We start from the raw sequence: 17332 nt of genomic DNA, 5'->3' as shown, positions 1-17332 counted from the left end.
AAATTAGAACTTAGGATAAACTAATTTTACTTTGACATATCTGTGAATCAGTATGAAATGTTTACATGACACCAATTTTACACTTTTGTATCTGTATACATCTCGATCGATCAGATAGTTTATTTTTATGGTTCTACTTACATATTCCATGAAAGTTATGAAATATTTTTACATTCGTTATTTAGAATACAACTGTTCAAAACAAGTATGAGTTTTCTTTTTTCGTCTTTGAACGATGGAGGTAGAAATGGTTGCTATTTGGTCGATCGAGAAATATAAATATTATTATTATGATGCTGGTAAATCATAAAATCATTAAGTAAATAAGATCATCAAATCATGGTTTTTTAGTATTCTCGAATAAAATAATTCATGTCAGGTATATTTTTTATAGTTTGATAGCACACGCAGTGCAAGTGTTATTTTAATCGTCAAATTTCTATGAAATTATGACGTATAAATAACACTTGCACTGCGTGTGCCATCAAAATCGTTGCAGACTTCTCTTGGTCTAACTCTATGAACTTTTTCAGTTTATTTTTCTTAATATGACATTTCATGTTGTACTTTAATGGACTTGAAAGATTGTAATTGCATGACAAGGTGATAGATGACTCTAGCTCAATATTGTAACATGACAATACTCGCACAAACTGAACGTAATGAAATGAACTTCCACGATTTGAGGCTTATATTTCCAAAAACGACGCAAAATATGACAATGAATAAGTTATGATATTTTTGTAAATATACGCGTCTTTTTCTAAACAAGGAATGTGAAACTGACAACATATCAACATATTCTCAGTTCTATGCCATGAGGAGTTTAAGTCGCGTCTTTTAGTGTAAGAGATTATTTTTGTAAAATATCTTAATTTAAATTTGAACAGTTTTGAACGGCTGGTGACTTTCGCTAATCTCTTTCTATCTCATCTCAATTCTTGTATATATGTTTATTTTTACGATGGGTGCTGTTTTCGGTGGTCAATATTTCGTTCTTCATTTGATGTTTAATATTTTTCCCTCGCAATTTGCCGAAATTGATAACCGAGTTAATAGAATACACTAGGATGCTTGCTGTTGCGTGTTCTTTCCCTGCTGGGTACCAAAGTAATTCTGTGGTACACTTCGAGCAACACCGACTTCCGACATGTGGGAAGGGAGGAGCCCAAGCGATATCTTACAAATCGTTCTGCCATTTTTTGAAACATGCACACAGTCGCACTTCTCACTCACTACATACAAAATCCAATCGGTAATGATGACACAATTACATAGAAAATTACACATATCAAAGACAAATCTTGTACACCTCGATCTCTTTTTGTGTCACAACGCACCGTGCTATGCTCAGTTGGGCTTGTGCTTCGGCAGAGGGGAAATAGTGCGAATGCCGAATTGTCTCCCTTCCCGGTGTTGCTCGAAGATGGTACATGTATTCAAACAGACTATATCTTGCATACAAAATATTGAAACCTCCTGTTTTATGGAGGCCAGGAACGTGTTAAACAATTCTATTTAGAGATTGGGAAAGCCGTCAGCCGCAACGGTCATTGTAAATATCATTCCTACTGTGATATTTAAACCACGACTGCCAGTCCCGACGTACTGTTAATATCGACAATATTACATTCATTAGGAAGTTTGCTCCCAATCGCCATTTGAGGTCGGACAGGGATTATAATTTATGTTATGTTTAACAACGCTTAGAACGTCTGTATACCTATATCAAAATTGCTAAACTATACACTAATTTTTTACGTTTATTGTTCTGTGAAATATGTAACTCGAAATGCTTGTATGATTTGTAAGTACTTAGCAAATATGATATGCGGGGACACGTCTTTCTCACAAAACCTTTCGATTTTAGAGAATTTTTCAGAACATTGAATAATTTTAAGGTTTAGACTCACTTGTTTTTAGTCACTTTAGGAACATGTCGCGCGAGTGACTAAAAACAAGTCAGTCTAAACCGTAAAATTATTCAATGCTATAGTTCGTTTTTTTAGCATTAGAAATAAGGTAAACAATCTTGATGTGTCTTTTAATTGAAAAACACATTTTAAAAATAAGTTACGGCAAATATGTAACAATTATGAATCTAATACGATAATTTATATTCTTCTGCTTTCATAAGTAATAGTTACTGATTTTTAAAAAGCGTTTTTCATTTAAAAGACATGTCAAGATCGCTTACCTTCTTTCAAGTTCTTTCTAATGCTAAAAAAAACGAACTATAGTATGTCTCACAACAGTTTAAATTCGATCATTTTTCAGAAATTTAGTACATATTACAATTGTTACTTTAATAATTTGTTGTTTGCTCTTTCGTTGTAATGAAATGTTCCGCTGTTGCACCGTACGATATTAACAAAGTCAGCTTTAATGTAGGTGTAAATGATTTTATTATTTAGCGTAAGCGTGTATTGGTAGCTGAAGTCGCAACCGAGGGACAGAGTTATTTGTTAGAGCGAGAACTATGCAGTCTGGCAATATGTTGTCAATGTACTGGAGATTTCGGAGATGATGTATGAAATGAAGAAAAGAAAATGTACGTAGGGACGAGTATTATGTCAAGATCGCAGAGTTGAATCATTATTTTTTAATGATTCATCTTCATTTAGATCCTGTTTTGTAAGAAATATTTTAGTTTTAAATATTCACCGTCATATCCGGTCCATGATATTGAAATGTAACGAATGACTCTGTGTCCTCCTTTGGGATACGTGTACGTACAGATGTACATACATATTGTCCAGGTGCTATGTTTGTATCTGACTTTCCATTTAGTATAAGAACGTGACGGTATGTTTGTGACATACAAGGACGAGTGCATCACGTAAAAACAAACTTTTCTTTAAATGGAATATGAGTCCTGTGCCCTGTTTTTCAAAAGCTTGTAACTTGTAATACAAGTGGAAGTCCCTTTTTGACAGCTTTTGTTAGAAAGGGACTTCCACTTGTATTACAAGTTACAAGCTTTTGACAAACAGGGCACTGGTTATATGCGAATGTATTTATTTATTCGCATGAACTAGTTGTTTCTTCTCAAAAAATGTATTTTGTCCATAGATATTGGCTAGTTTATTTTTTTACTGTATTTGAAATTAGTTGCAAGTATTATAAGTATAAGAGTAGGGTAAGTGCTTCCGTTGGGAGTGTACCTAATTGTAAACTTTTGTATGAAAATATTTATTAATAAGATAACATCAAAGTAATGATTACAATAAAATCACAGATTTTTACCATGATATTTCATTTATCAGTGTTTTCCCACACACGTAATAGTTACTTTTAATTTTCTGCCCTCCGGTCGGAAAGAGTTAACTTTCGGTCCGCTGCGCTAAGCGAAGGACATTAAGACATTTCTCACTGCATGTTTAAAAAAGTATAGCCCCAAAAAAATCAGGACGTGCATGATTATAGTAAATCTTTTAAATTAATGATGATTTTCAAGCAGCACTTTTTTAATGATTTGTGGATATCAAACTACATAATATAACGTAAAGTTGTTTGTGAGTTCATCCAAAGATTTCATTCATTCATTTAAAAGATTTACCGTGTCATGCATGACCAGATCTTTTCGTGTCCATACTTTATACTATTACCAAAGACATGTAACTTCGTATAAGATGAACAAAGTCTAAGGAAAAAACGTGCCTCGGAAATCAAGAAAAAGTCATTCTCGGATAGATGGCGCACACACCTTTGGCCTATGGTCGGCTAGATGGCGTGACGACACCGTTTCATATTTAACAATTTTAACACATAGATATCAGTGAATGCACATAGGTCAAAATGATATAAAAATAATAAAATCATTTATCCATATATATCACTATATATATACATTTTTTTGATAATTTTATACGTTTTCATTTTGAGTTTTAGTCGTGTGTCGAGTAGGGCTTGCATTCCGGAATTCCGGGATTTCGAAATTCCGGAATCTTGGACAAATTTTCCGATATTACAATTCCGGAATTGGTACCACTGAATATCGAAAATTCCGGAATTGAATTTAAGTACTTTTTTTTTGTCGATAGATGGCAGTAAATTTACTGTGACTACAAAATTTACTATGACAAATTTAATATGTATACAAACACATCTGAAGTTTAACGTGAAGTGTGCAAGTGCTTTTATTTTAAATGAGGACAAAAGCAAGCATTGAAGATCCACGTTGAGGATCTGTCGGGATGCAACCGGGATTCTAAGATAAGTATTGGATTTATTGTTTTCCGCCAAACCCTCCATTGTGCGTGGTCCGATACAAACTTGGCCCCGGCTTTTAATATTTACGAGTAACTATTTGTTTACTATCAGAAACGAATTGGTCCTTCGAACCAGATGATGAGTGGCGGAGGGAGCGGTCTGGAGTAAAATGTGTGGAATATTGAGCGTTGCGAGGGTTTCAAGGCACGAGGGTTAAACTAATTTTGCCACCGAGTTCCACTCCAACCAACCACACCAACCCGAGGAAAATACTAACTGTAAACTATTACAAATCAAATTCAAAAGATGACTCATTCATAATCATCATTTAAAAGTCAATTCCACTAGCCAACATGACGAAATAAACTCAAAATCTGCATCTAGTAACTTTTCCCCTCGTGTAAAATGCCACTTTCTCATCAGTTTTTCAAAAACAAAGACAGCCTTTACGAGCTGGTGCGGTCAAAAGATTATTTAGTACATCTCGAGTTTAGCAACTAAACGACAAACTGATTATTTTTACAAGTGAACACGTGTTAAAAAGGTGGTAAAAGTCGCTAGTAAGTTAATAAGCAACCCATACCACGAGTCCGGACAGCGCACCCTCGCCCTCAACAAGTCACCATGCGCGCGCCGCCGCGCAGCGCGCTGCGCACCCCGCCATTTTACTACACCACCGTATTTCACCAACACCGAGTCGAAAAACATCATGAAAACTTAACTCAAACCCGCAGAACAGGTAAGAATTAGCTTATAAACCCTTAAAGTGTAACTCTCTAAACGTAGAGTGACGGAAAGAGGAGTTTAAAGCGAGTGGTGTGGGAGGGCCGGTAAAAATAGAGCGATAGAAATGTAGCCATTGGGGTGAGGCAATATGGCAGGGTGTGAGCACCCCCATGGTTGCCTCGTCCTCACACCACGCGTAACGATAATTATGAACGGATGCAGGAACCTTGACTTGGTTCACGAGATCGCTAAGTGCGATGGCCCTAGTGGTTTCAATGCTTTGATTTTGTAGCGAAGTGTTTGGGTCAATATCTTACCTACTCCATAATGGATTGAATCATATCATATTATATGCGCATGAACAATAAGGTCAAACGTTGCAGACACGGCGCGCAATGCTAGGATGCAACTAAGTACACCTCATCCCCAGTAGTTTGAGGCTCTGCCCCCTCGTTTTTTTAATTTGATAATTAACCTACTTAGATAAGTACTCTAAATGTTTTATTTTATACAGCATGTCAACAAAAATGGGATTATATTTATTCTATTTCTTGTTCTGTTATTAGGTATAGTGTCATTTCCACGCAAATAATACAGAGGAAAGAAAAAAGTAGATTTTTGTAAAGTTTTGACTTTCTCCAGCGGCTAGGCCGGCTAGTACCTAAACAGATTATATAAGTTTTAAGGATGACTCACGCTACAACGGTCCGGGCCCGGGCCGGAGAGCCAGCAGACACTTCAGTTTTCTATGTGACACGTGATCCTGATCACCGATCACCTGTCATAGAAAAAGAAGTGACGGAAGCGTGAGTTATTCTGATTGACTCGCCGGAGAAAATAAATCACAATGAATAATTGCAGTGAAGCAGGATGAATTTCGCGCCGTTCACCGGGCACATCCCGACGGCGGCGGCCATCCCCACCATCCAGCACTTCGCCGCCAAGTTCGGGTACGAGGGCACCAGCACCGTGCAGGAGAGATACCAGGTTCAATCAATAAACACTTCATTATTTCTTATTTTATATCTAATATCTGGGAGACCGATCTTTGCTCGGAAAACATATAAAAACTCAAAAATGCGCGTTTTTCCAGACATAGGACCTAGTTAGATCGATTATCGCCCCCGAAAACCCCCACAGCAAATTTCATCGAAATCGTTACAGCCGTTTCCGAGATCCCCGAATATATACCTACCTATTTAAACAAGAATTGCTCGTTTATAGGTATTAGATTTGCAGTAGGTAACCAACAACTACACTACTGCTCCGGCTGCGCTTAAGGATCATCGTAACGAATCGAGACATGACGAGCGTTATTAAATTTCTTTCATTAATATTACGTTAGGAATGTGCACCATATTTCAATCCTTGGTTAACATCTAAATACTATTTTAATCCGTATTTGAAGGCGTTTATAAAATGGCCTATTGTTTTTCTGGCAGTGTTCCTTCCTGACAACTTACATACTTAAGCCCTTGCTACACAGTCGCCGACAAGCCTTCTAACCGTCTGACCTTGGTCTGTCCTTGGTCAGTTTTGGTCAAATTTTGTTGGAAACAACTGTCTACACGGTCCGGGACGGACCAAGGCCACGCGGTCTGGGGGCTTGTCGGCGACCGTGTAGCAAGGGCTTTACCTATCAAGTTTATTTACAGGGAAATGTCCAGTTCGTGACGCCGGCAGTCGACGTCAAGTTCCGACAGGCGGAGATGGTGGTCCCGGCGGTGGACGTGAAGTTCCGACAGGCAGAGATGGTGGTGGTGAGCAGCGCGCCTGCTGGCGCCGTCACCCTGGCGGGGATAGCGCCCATACACACCGGTGAGTTACACCAACCACTAGAGTTCGACCACGAAATCGCGAAAAAAAAATTTTACCCTCCCTTACCCATAGAAAATGGCCGAGCCAAAATATACGTATGAAACAGCCAACTTTTTTTTTTCGCAATTTGGGGGTTGGTCCCATAGTAAAAGTTACTCAGCATAATCCCAAAACCTCCCTGGCAACGGGAATGCAATATTTTTTTTAGCCACCCTGTACACCGCTATATGTATGTGTATGTTAGCTTACAAATTCGGTGTCAGACGGTAGACGAATTTTAATTAGGTGGAAGTCGAGTTATTAAAGTATGATTTAAGGAGAGTTATTAGATGGAGAGCAACCTCGCTACAACGCACAGCTGCGTCTGTAGACTCTCCGAAATTGGCCCAATTGATATGCATGTTTGGCTTCAGACAAGAAGAAATGGTAACCTAATATTAGCTTCGAGTAACACCGGAAAAGGAGTCTGCATTCGCACTATTTCCTCTCTGCCGAAGCACATACCCAAAAGGGTCGCCCGTACACTAAAGGCTCCTCTTCCTGTTGGGCCAACGCCAACGCCAACGAGGGACGCATTTATGCGTTAGAGGGAGCAAGTGATATTGCTATCTCATTCTACCGCATGGCTGCGTCCCTCGTTGGCGTTGGCCCAACGTGAAGAGGAGCCTTTAAAAGAGATCGAGGTATCACACACCTCGTATTTGACGGGTGTTATTTTATGTCGTCATCACAGATTGGATTTTGTATGTAGTGAGTGAAAAGACTGAAAATTGCGACTGTGTGCCAGCTGTGTTCACGATTCCTTCCGCAAAAAATGGCAGAACGGTTTGTAGTTTGTACGGTAAGGTATATCCATAGATATTAGATATATAATATACTTAGATGACGCCTCAGCGAGCTGTCACTGTTACCACTTTTGTTTAGTGTACGATTAACAATGTGGCCCACCTTGCTGTAGCCATGTCGATAAAGTCATATCGATAAACTATCGACATTTCTTGCAATTTTAATTTTACTTCAAAGGTTTAACGATACCTAAAATTAACAAAAACGCTTTTATTCTTTATTGTGGTTATCAGATCACAATTTTATCGTCACGCCCCAGCAGGGAACCAAGGGAAAGTTCAGATATTTAATTAAAATACATAAATACCTACTAAAATATGTGTTCCGCAATAATTGAATTATTTTATTACATTATAATATATTCATTATCCATTAGCATTTCAATTCTTTATGTTTAACGAAGATATTGAAGCTTCAATTAATCGCTATTTCGTTCCGCTGTGTAGCGTTTATCGATATATAACATGATTAAAATCGACTTTTCACATCCCTAAAAGAGCACACATATACGCTTTTATGCACACATACACAACCTGGGTCTACCTAAAACGATAACACCTTGATTTGAAGTCCATCTTGTCAACAGTATGGTTGTCCTTTTTTGACAAACGGCATTTTTAGAAGAGCGAGGAGAGAGAAATGATACTAGTTGCTGCGCCGTCAAAGAGAACAGAAAACGTTGGGGCCTTGGGTATATCGCTTGGCCTCCTCCCTTCGGACGTGTCGGAAGCCGCGCGGTGTTGCTCGAAGGGTAGTAGGATGGTCTCACAAAAGAGTATGTTGAAGATGAAGTGGAGGAGAAAATTTGAAAGCAGACCGTGAGCTCTGAAGCTGAGGACGCAACCAGGAAAAACATTAAGCGAGAGATCCATTTCATTTTAAAGAGAGACCCATTTCATTTTAAATTCCTTGTTCCAGTGAACAGCGGAGTGAAGTACCAAGCGATATCATCTTCCACCGTGAACTTAGGCAACGTGTCGTACGGACAGACGTACGTGCAGGAGCCGAAGGATAAACGAGAGTATCGCGAGGAAGACATCATGGCTACTATGCTGCAGCAACAGGAGACCATCACAGGTCAGTGTTTATTTATTTACTAGCGTTTGCCCGCGACTTCGTCAGTGTGGAATTAGTGACAGCAGCTAAAGTAGATATAGCGCCTGGATAATGCTAATAGCAATCATTCAATTCGCGCATTGCTTACTTCAATTATGTATTAGGCAATGCATTAACTCTTTCAATTCCACCCCCCTTTGCACTCTCTACAGGGATACTTTCCGACATAAAAACTATCCTATGTCCTTCCCCGAGACTCACTATCTCTATACTTATCAAATTTCAACTAAATCGGTTCAGCGGCTTAAGCGTGAAGAGGTAACAGACAGACAGACAGACAGACAGACAGACACACTTTCGCCTTTATAATATTAGTATGGATTTTAAACCTTTCGGAAACAGTATGGCGCCATTTGGAAAAAAGCATAATATAATATGTTTCCTCTCGTTTCAGTGAGTGGGACACCGCTGCAGCAGGGCTCGCAGCAGCTGCTGGTTGTGCTGCACGAGCCGCGCACCATCAAGCAGGAGGCGCGCCAGCCCGTGCCCGCAGAGTTCATCAGTCAGTTATATTCATTAGCTTTGGTCTACTTTTTAATTTAGACGGTTTGGCGATTAAATAAACAATATTATTTCGGAGATAACACTGTCTAAAAAACTAGCTCACTGAGCGGCCACCCGAACTAAAAGTATTGGTATATTATTAACGCTTTTTTTATTAGTGTCGTATGTCGTGACGCAGGTATCGGCGACATGTCGGACGCGACGTGGCAGTCGATCGGCGGCGGCGTCGCCGACTATTTATCGGCGTTGCCGCTACCGCTGCACCACTTACTCAAGTACTCGGACAAGCGCGAGGAGCCAGTGCTGGTGCAAGTGCCTAGCGCGCCGGTAGCACAGCAGGTCGGTACACTCGCTCAAACACTCAAAACTCAAACGTTTGCTCAGTTGATCGGGCAAGGTCGGGTAACAGTGCGTAGGTACTCGTAAGACTATTGTTCCTCACAGTATGTTTCTTTTCAGATCCCAAGTCCCACAGTAAACACGGTGGTGGTACAGACGGCGCCGGCGACGCCGCCGCCGCCCAAGAAGAAGAAAAAGAAGAAAGCCGCTAAGGAGAAGAAACCCCGGCCTAAACCCGGAGAGATTCGCCTCACCACCGCGCTGGGTAGGCTGCAGCAGCTGCTATTTGTACCTTTTATGCACAATCGTCAACTACTACATTATACATTATAACGCCTTAAAATTGCATTGGCACCAAAATAATGTATTCAAGCTCTGTTTTAATACCTCAGGTACCTACTAAAATAAGAATTCGTTACGATTATCTACTCCCCAACCTGTCTGGTAGACTAGCTAGTATATTTGGGCGACCAGGCCGACTCTTTTTATAACTGTAACATTAGAAGAGTAGCGTTACGTAGGTACTTTAAGGTGACTTTACATATGTTTATGCGTCGGCAGATGGCAGCACTCTATACTGCTGCCCAGAGTGCCACATGGCGTACCCGGAGCGAGGCCTGCTGGAGCAACACCTCGTCGGACACACCATGGAGAGGAGGTAGGCTACACTTCCAAGTATATGAGGATACGACGTGTTGAGCTAAACTGTTCAAATTCCCGAAGTTTAATATTATAAAGTAAAGTTAATATTAATATTTGTTTGTAAGCAATAATGTTCTCATACTGTAAGTTTTCGTTTTTTTTGGCAATAAACAATTTTTATTTATTTTTAAGATTCAATGAATTCAAATCTCGATCCAGATCCGACGGGTTAGCAAACCTGGGCCCTATTTGTTACGGTTTTGATTATTTATGATACGATCTAGACAATCGCTCATGCTGATTGGTCCTCGTGCGCGCTTCTGATTCATATTAGGTTGTCTAAGTGTCGTGTTATTAGGAATTAAACGCATTTATTGGTGCACGTGAGATGCACTAGCTGCGAGCCGTTCGTATCATTAGAATCTGCTTCTTATTGTCAAGAAAATGTTTGATTTGCAAACGCCAGTGAACGACGCTTCTAGGCATTTTGAAAACTGCTGCTTACTTAGTGTTACTGTAACAGCCTTTATTTATAGGTTTATTTGCGACATCTGCAACGCAGCCCTAAAGCGTAAGGACCACTTGACGCGCCACAAGCAGAGCCACAACCCGGAGCGGCCGCACGTCTGCTCCGTCTGCCTCAAAGCGTTCAAGCGGCGCGAGCAACTCACGCTGCACTTCGTCATACACTCGGGCGAGAAGAGACACGTGTGCAACGAGTGCGGCAAGGGTGAGACAGATAGACAGACAGATAGGTAGACATACATACAGACACAACCCGGAGCGGCCGCACGTCTGCTCCGTCTGCCTCAAGGCGTTCAAGCGGCGCGAGCAACTCACGCTGCACTTCGTCATACACTCGGGCGAGAAGAGACACGTGTGCAACGAGTGCGGCAAGGGTGAGACAGACAGACATACAGACACAACCCGGAGCGGCCGCACGTCTGCTCCGTCTGCCTCAAGGCGTTCAAGCGGCGCGAGCAACTCACGCTGCACTTCGTCATACACTCGGGCGAGAAGAGACACGTGTGCAACGAGTGCGGCAAGGGTGAGACAGATAGACAGACAGATAGGTAGACATACATACAGACACAACCCGGAGCGGCCGCACGTCTGCTCCGTTTGCCTCAAGGCGTTCAAGCGGCGCGAGCAACTCACGCTGCACTTCGTCATACACTCGGGCGAGAAGAGACACGTGTGCAACGAGTGCGGCAAGGGTGAGACAGATAGACAGACAGATAGGCAGACATACAGACACAACCCGGAGCGGCCGCACGTCTGCTCCATCTGCCTCAAGGCGTTCAAGCGGCGCGAGCAACTCACGCTGCACTTCGTCATACACTCGGGCGAGAAGAGACACGTGTGCAACGAGTGCGGCAAGGGTGAGACAGATAGACAGACAGATAGGCAGACATACAGACACAACCCGGAGCGGCCGCACGTCTGCTCCATCTGCCTCAAGGCGTTCAAGCGGCGCGAGCAACTCACGCTGCACTTCGTCATACACTCGGGCGAGAAGAGACACGTGTGCAACGAGTGCGGCAAGGGTGAGATATTATGTAGATAGACAATGCAATTCTACACAGCATTGGACACCCGTCAGCGGCGTATTTATGATATTACTAGCTTTTGCCCGCGACTTCCTCTGCGTGGAATTAGTGACAGCACCAAAAGTAGGTATAGCGCCTGGATAATGCTAATAGCAATCAATCAATTCGCGCATTGCTTACTTCAATTATTAGGCAATGCATTAACTCTTTCAATTCCACTCCCCTTTGCACTCTCTTCAGAGATGATTTCCGACATAAAAACTATCCTATGTCCTTCCCCGGGACTCAAAACTATCTCTATACCAAATTTCAACTAAATCGGTTCAGCGGCTTAAGCGTTAAGCTTGCATTTGCATTGCATGCTATTCGTGCATTGCTATGCGCGAATTGAATGATTCAAGGCCCCAACGCTGTCTGTTCTCTTTGACGGCGCAGCAACTAGTATTATTTCTCTCTCCTTGCTCTTTTAAAAATGCTGTTTGTCAAAAAAGGACAACCATACTGTTGACAAGATGGACTTCAAATCCAGGTGTCCCCTTTTTAGGTAGACCCAGGTTGTGTATGTGTGCGTGAAAACGTATATGTGTGCTCTTTTAGGGATGTGAAAAGTCGATTTTAATCATGTTATATATCGAATAATATCGTTAAACGCTACACAGCGGAACGCAATAGCGATTAATTGAAGCTTCAATATCTTCGTTAAACATAAACATAATTGAAATGCTAATGGATAATGAATATATTATAATATAATAAAATAATTCAATTATTGCGAAACACCTATTTTAGTAGGTATTTATGTATTTTAATTAAATATCTGAACTTTCCCTTGGTTCCCTGCTGGGGCGTGACTATAAAATTGTGATCTGATAACCACAATAAAGAATAAAAGCGTTTTTGTTCATTTTAGGTATCGTTAAACCTTTGAAGTAAAATTAAAATTGCAAGAAATGTCGATAGTTTATCGATATGACTTTATCGACATGGCTACAGCAAGGTGGGCCACATTGTTAATCGTACACTAAACAAAAGTGGTCCCAGTGACAGCTCGCTTGGAAGGTATCTCTGTATATTATTATATCTATGGAATGATTGCTATTAGCATTATCCAGGCGATTTTTTAATTGACCATCAATGTGTTCCCTAGGTTTCTACCGCAAGGACCACCTGCGCAAGCACACGCGGTCGCACATCGCGCGGCGCGTGAAGGCGGAGCTGTCGCTGCGCGCCTCCTCGCCCCCCTCCCCGCCGCTCGCCGCCGCCCGCCCCGCGCCCACCCCCACTCCCTCCTGACACGACGACAAGGGCGACCTCATCACGCTCATACAGGCCGCCAAGGACGTCTTCTGACTCGATGAGTTAGGTGTCAAATATATTGATGCTTAAAAGTTAGTGGAAAAAAAAATTGTAGCTAAAAGAAATGGCTCTTTAAGTACTCATTAAAAAACTAATAATTATTGCTTTTTAGCCCTTTACTAGTTGTATATTCCATCATGGTGTTTGCCAGTTTGGCCAGGCCCTACTGAGATTTTGATGAATAAGATCGATTCGATATTTGGCCCGGGTAATTGTTGATTTTTATTTTACTAATATTGAGAATGTAAATACAGTGTACAAGTAGGTACATGTATATTTTGTCATTATTTCTTTTGCATTTTTAACAACTGCCAGAATAGACCGCAAATATCACATAAAAATGTTAGGTAACAGTTCGAATGGCATATAAATATTAGGTGTAGGTATGTTGTGAAAATTTAAATAAATGTGATTTTATTTAAATTATAATTTAAAATTACTGTGATCGTCAAAAATATTTAGATAAAATAAAGTACACCTATTTAAATGGAATGTTGGCAACCTTGAGAAGAGTTGTTTTTATTATTTGTTAGTAAATATTAAGGTAATGTATTTGTTTTCAAATTCTAAAATAATATAAATATAAAATACTCTGTTCGCAATATTAGGATATAGTTAATATCAGTTCTTGTTATATAGGGAATATAAATTGGTTAAAATTGTAAAAAAAATATTATAGTTAATAGTCATAGCGCATTTTGACATATTTTTATATAAGATCTAACTGTCGCCCAAACCTGACATAAAATCAAACTTACTATTAATGAGTATGTAAGTATGTAATAACTTTCTAAGATAATAAAGTGAACCATAGTACAGACATAGGTACATTTTGTGTCGGATAACTCAAACCATTCAAGATATAGTATAATGAAACACTAGAACTAGAATGATATAGGAGTACTTCCATATTTTTGTAAATTAGTTCTAGCCATGTCAACTGTGTTCATTTCTTTAAAACGTAACCTTAGAATTAAAGTACAAAAGTATACATACAGACATTTACTGTGTAAAAAGTTTTTCAGATTCTCTAATATAGTGAAATACTTAGTTTTCACTACTAGATTTACTAGAAAAATCTGTTTTAGTACTTTTAGTGTCTTAAATCTTATACAACTACGGAAGCCTACTGAAAAAAGTAGGTAGCTGTTGGAGTCCTTCTTTCATGGTTTAAAGTTTTCTTTTGAACATTAATTCAACATGTCATCAATGGATTAATAAATATAGAAAGGTACTTTTCAGAATTATACATTTTTGTGATCGTATCCGATATCGGATCGGACAATGTGAAAACTCTTTAAATCAGAAACTTAACCTTTTGGACGTCAATGACCAATATATCCGCACCGCAGGTTCAACGCCAAAGATAGATTAATCGGTCACAGACCACAGAGCAACATAGACCTACGTGCATATCCATAAAGTTCAATTTCAGTTTTGACACTTCGGTGACGTGACGTCCGGGTGACTGCTTTTGTGTTTGACATGGCGTCGAAAAGGTTAAACTTGATATTAACACTGCGGCAATAATCAAGGGCTCCTTTGTTGCCTCCTAGTTTATACACGCTTCCTATGTACTTGAATATAATTTACCACTTCAAGTTATTCGGTTAAGTTATTTATTATATCGTAATGCCGTATTCTATGAAATAGTTACCATTTCTGCAGTGCTTCCGTTATTTTGACGCGCTTTATTTAATAAAATGATTATCTGTATACCTACAGTGTTTTATTGATTAAATCGATATAAAAACGTGAATCTTAACACATTCATTGCCACTAAGTGCTACGGGTTACGCTCGTAGCGCCTAGCCACGGTTTCGCCGTAAGTAGCGCGTAGTCGCTACGAACAGTGACAATCGGGTTCTTGGCCCTCACGGAAGAAAGAATGAGCGCGCCGTGTGTTGGCCCTGAATGTGTTAAATTACTCGAAACAATGACAATTAAAACTAGAGGAATATTGTTAAAGTAGTAGTAAAGAAAAAAGTAGTAATTATAGCTGGTCAAGCAGATCTTGTCAGTAGAAAAAGGCGGCAAATTTGAAAAATGTAGGCGCGAAGGGATATCGTCTCATAGAAAATTTGAATTTCGCGCCTTTTTCTACTGACAAGATCTGCTTGATCAGCTATATGTAGTCAGTACATTTACTGCCATCTTTCGACACAGATGATTAAAACTTTTAGAAATCATCGCTCGAAAAGATGGCACTATACCTTTGGCCTATCCTCGAGTAGATGGCGATACTTTTTGATATTTAACAAATTTAACACATTAGTGAAAAAATAAGGATCAAAGTCAAATGGCGTTCAAAAAGTTTTATTCATTTGTGTCGAAAGATGGCAGTAAATGTACTGACTACATAATTTACTTTGACAATATGCCTCTATTTCAAATTCTCTTTGCTCGAAAGATGTAAACCTGTACCGCCCGACCAAAACGTCGTAAGTGCCGTAAAGTTCATGGCGCTTACGTGTTTAGGTCGCGAGACTAGCGCTCCGCTTCTATCTTTTGTTGTCAAAACAACAACTCATGCCGCAAAATACTGGTTATCTGTGCCGGTTCTATACGTTAGTACCTAATATTCAATGCCTACGCTTACATCTAATCTCATAGATGCAGTGCAATGCACTCAAAGACGGCAAAACCAGAAAATATTGTGCTGTACATACATTTAAAAATGGTTTATATTCTACAGCATTTTCGGTAGATCATGAAAAATACACGCGGTTTGTAGTTAAAAAATAGAGTGCCCAATTTTATTAAAAAAATTGGGCACTCTATTTTTAAAAACTATCACAATAACAATATGCATAATAAACAATCAGTATTGGACACTCTATTAAAAAATAGAGTGATTGTTTATTATGCATATTGTTATTGCGATAGTCATGTATGTTATTATAGTTAATTATACTAAATAAGTGGATATTGGACGATAATCTTTTTTTAATCGCCAAGGTCAGACCCCGAAAATAAACAAAGTTTAGGTGCGTAAAATATGTATTTACCTTTTGTACTTCAAGACATTTTGTACTTACTAGGCAAAATCACATGTTTCTTAGAGAAATAGAGGAACTTTATATAAAGATACAGTTTGGTTCACTATGGCACCGATTGACATCCCACAAGGTTGCCTTAACATCTTTGAGACTAAATGTGTAACTTTATTTTTGTTTGTACAGGTGAACTGTATAATTAATACATTATAATACGGGTGGCCCTTAACCAAGTATTAACACGTAATACCATACTCGAGATGGGCCTTGGGAACATTACCAGCTAAATTTGAAACCTAGGACCAGACCTTATCAATAACTTACGTCATAATAAATCTACAAGATATGTATTTACAATATCATGCAAGGCAAAACATCAATCAAACCATGATTAAATAGTTTACAATACAATAAGTTTATACAAAAATAAGTTTTGATACATATCCAAAACTAACAAAAAAAAAGTGAAAATGAGCCAATTGGGCCCCTATTTAAAGTTCATTTTGCGTATATCCGTCAAAAACATTCAACATGCGATTAAAACAAAATAGTTTATAAATTATAAGGTAAATTATACTTTTTTTGCCGACACTGTTAAAAGTATGTCTTTACTTAACCTAACTAAAAGCTACAAAGTAACGAGATCTTACTTATTTGGACCCAGTCTTTATGTTGAATATGTTGAGATATACGTCACATACGTCATTTCCTCCCGGGCGTAACTCATCATGAAGCTTCCTGAACGTCAGCTGCCGTTCCGTTGGTATATTGAGGAAGGGTGGAGACTCAAAAGCGTAGGAGAAAATTGTTTTAAGACCTTAGACGCGTTTGGGAGAGTGAATTCCTGACAGGAGTTTGCTCAATATAAAACTGTTGTTGGCTTGCGGTCTCTAATTTTAGGAATCAAAGATGGCCCATTTTCCAATTTGATCGTACACACATTTAATTCGTTTCTATCTAAGTAATTTGACTTCATGTCTTTATATTTTATTAATAATGGATACAGATTATCACATTCTGTTATAATTACATTAATTACTTATAATTAACTGGTTTATTTATACTTGTTCAACAAACTTAAATATATATGAGATCAAAACTTCATTTTAAATCTCCTTAACTTAAAAATAATTGTAGTGTTATGTTAAAGTTGTTAGCACACGAAACACAATGTAAATTCTGTCTTTATCATATTGTTATAATACTGCCATCGTTTACGATAATTTT

At 39.2% G+C, this 17332-nt stretch overlaps 1 protein-coding gene across 1 annotated transcript; it reads left to right on the top strand.

Moving 5' to 3' along the window:
- The first annotated feature begins 4718 nt into the window (after positions 1-4718).
- Positions 4719-14373, top strand: LOC134791817 (zinc finger protein 746-like). The gene is made up of 10 exons (XM_063762954.1): positions 4719-4951; positions 5800-5925; positions 6594-6756; positions 8521-8679; positions 9113-9220; positions 9401-9561; positions 9682-9826; positions 10123-10219; positions 10740-10933; positions 12901-14373. The coding sequence occupies exons 2-10, from the start codon at positions 5809-5811 to the stop codon at positions 13044-13046; spliced, it is 1290 nt and encodes a 429-aa protein (XP_063619024.1). The 5' UTR covers positions 4719-4951; positions 5800-5808; the 3' UTR covers positions 13047-14373.
- The last annotated feature ends 2959 nt before the right edge of the window (positions 14374-17332 follow it).

The sequence above is a fragment of the Cydia splendana genome, chromosome 6 (assembly GCF_910591565.1).
Source record: "Cydia splendana chromosome 6, ilCydSple1.2, whole genome shotgun sequence".
Lineage (NCBI taxonomy): Eukaryota > Metazoa > Arthropoda > Insecta > Lepidoptera > Tortricidae > Cydia > Cydia splendana.
The sequence above is the reverse complement of the archived record's forward strand: the minus strand, read 5'-3'. Positions and strand labels throughout refer to the sequence as shown.

Coding starts and splice junctions, on each gene's coding strand:
- LOC134791817 (XM_063762954.1), top strand. CDS start 5,809: ATGAATTTCGCGCCGTTCACCGGGCACATCCCGACGGCGGCGGCCATC. Junction 5,926..6,593: donor CCGTGCAGGAGAGATACCAG/GTTCAATCAATA, acceptor GTTTATTTACAG/GGAAATGTCCAGTTCGTGAC. Junction 10,220..10,739: donor GGACACACCATGGAGAGGAG/GTAGGCTACACT, acceptor CTTTATTTATAG/GTTTATTTGCGACATCTGCA.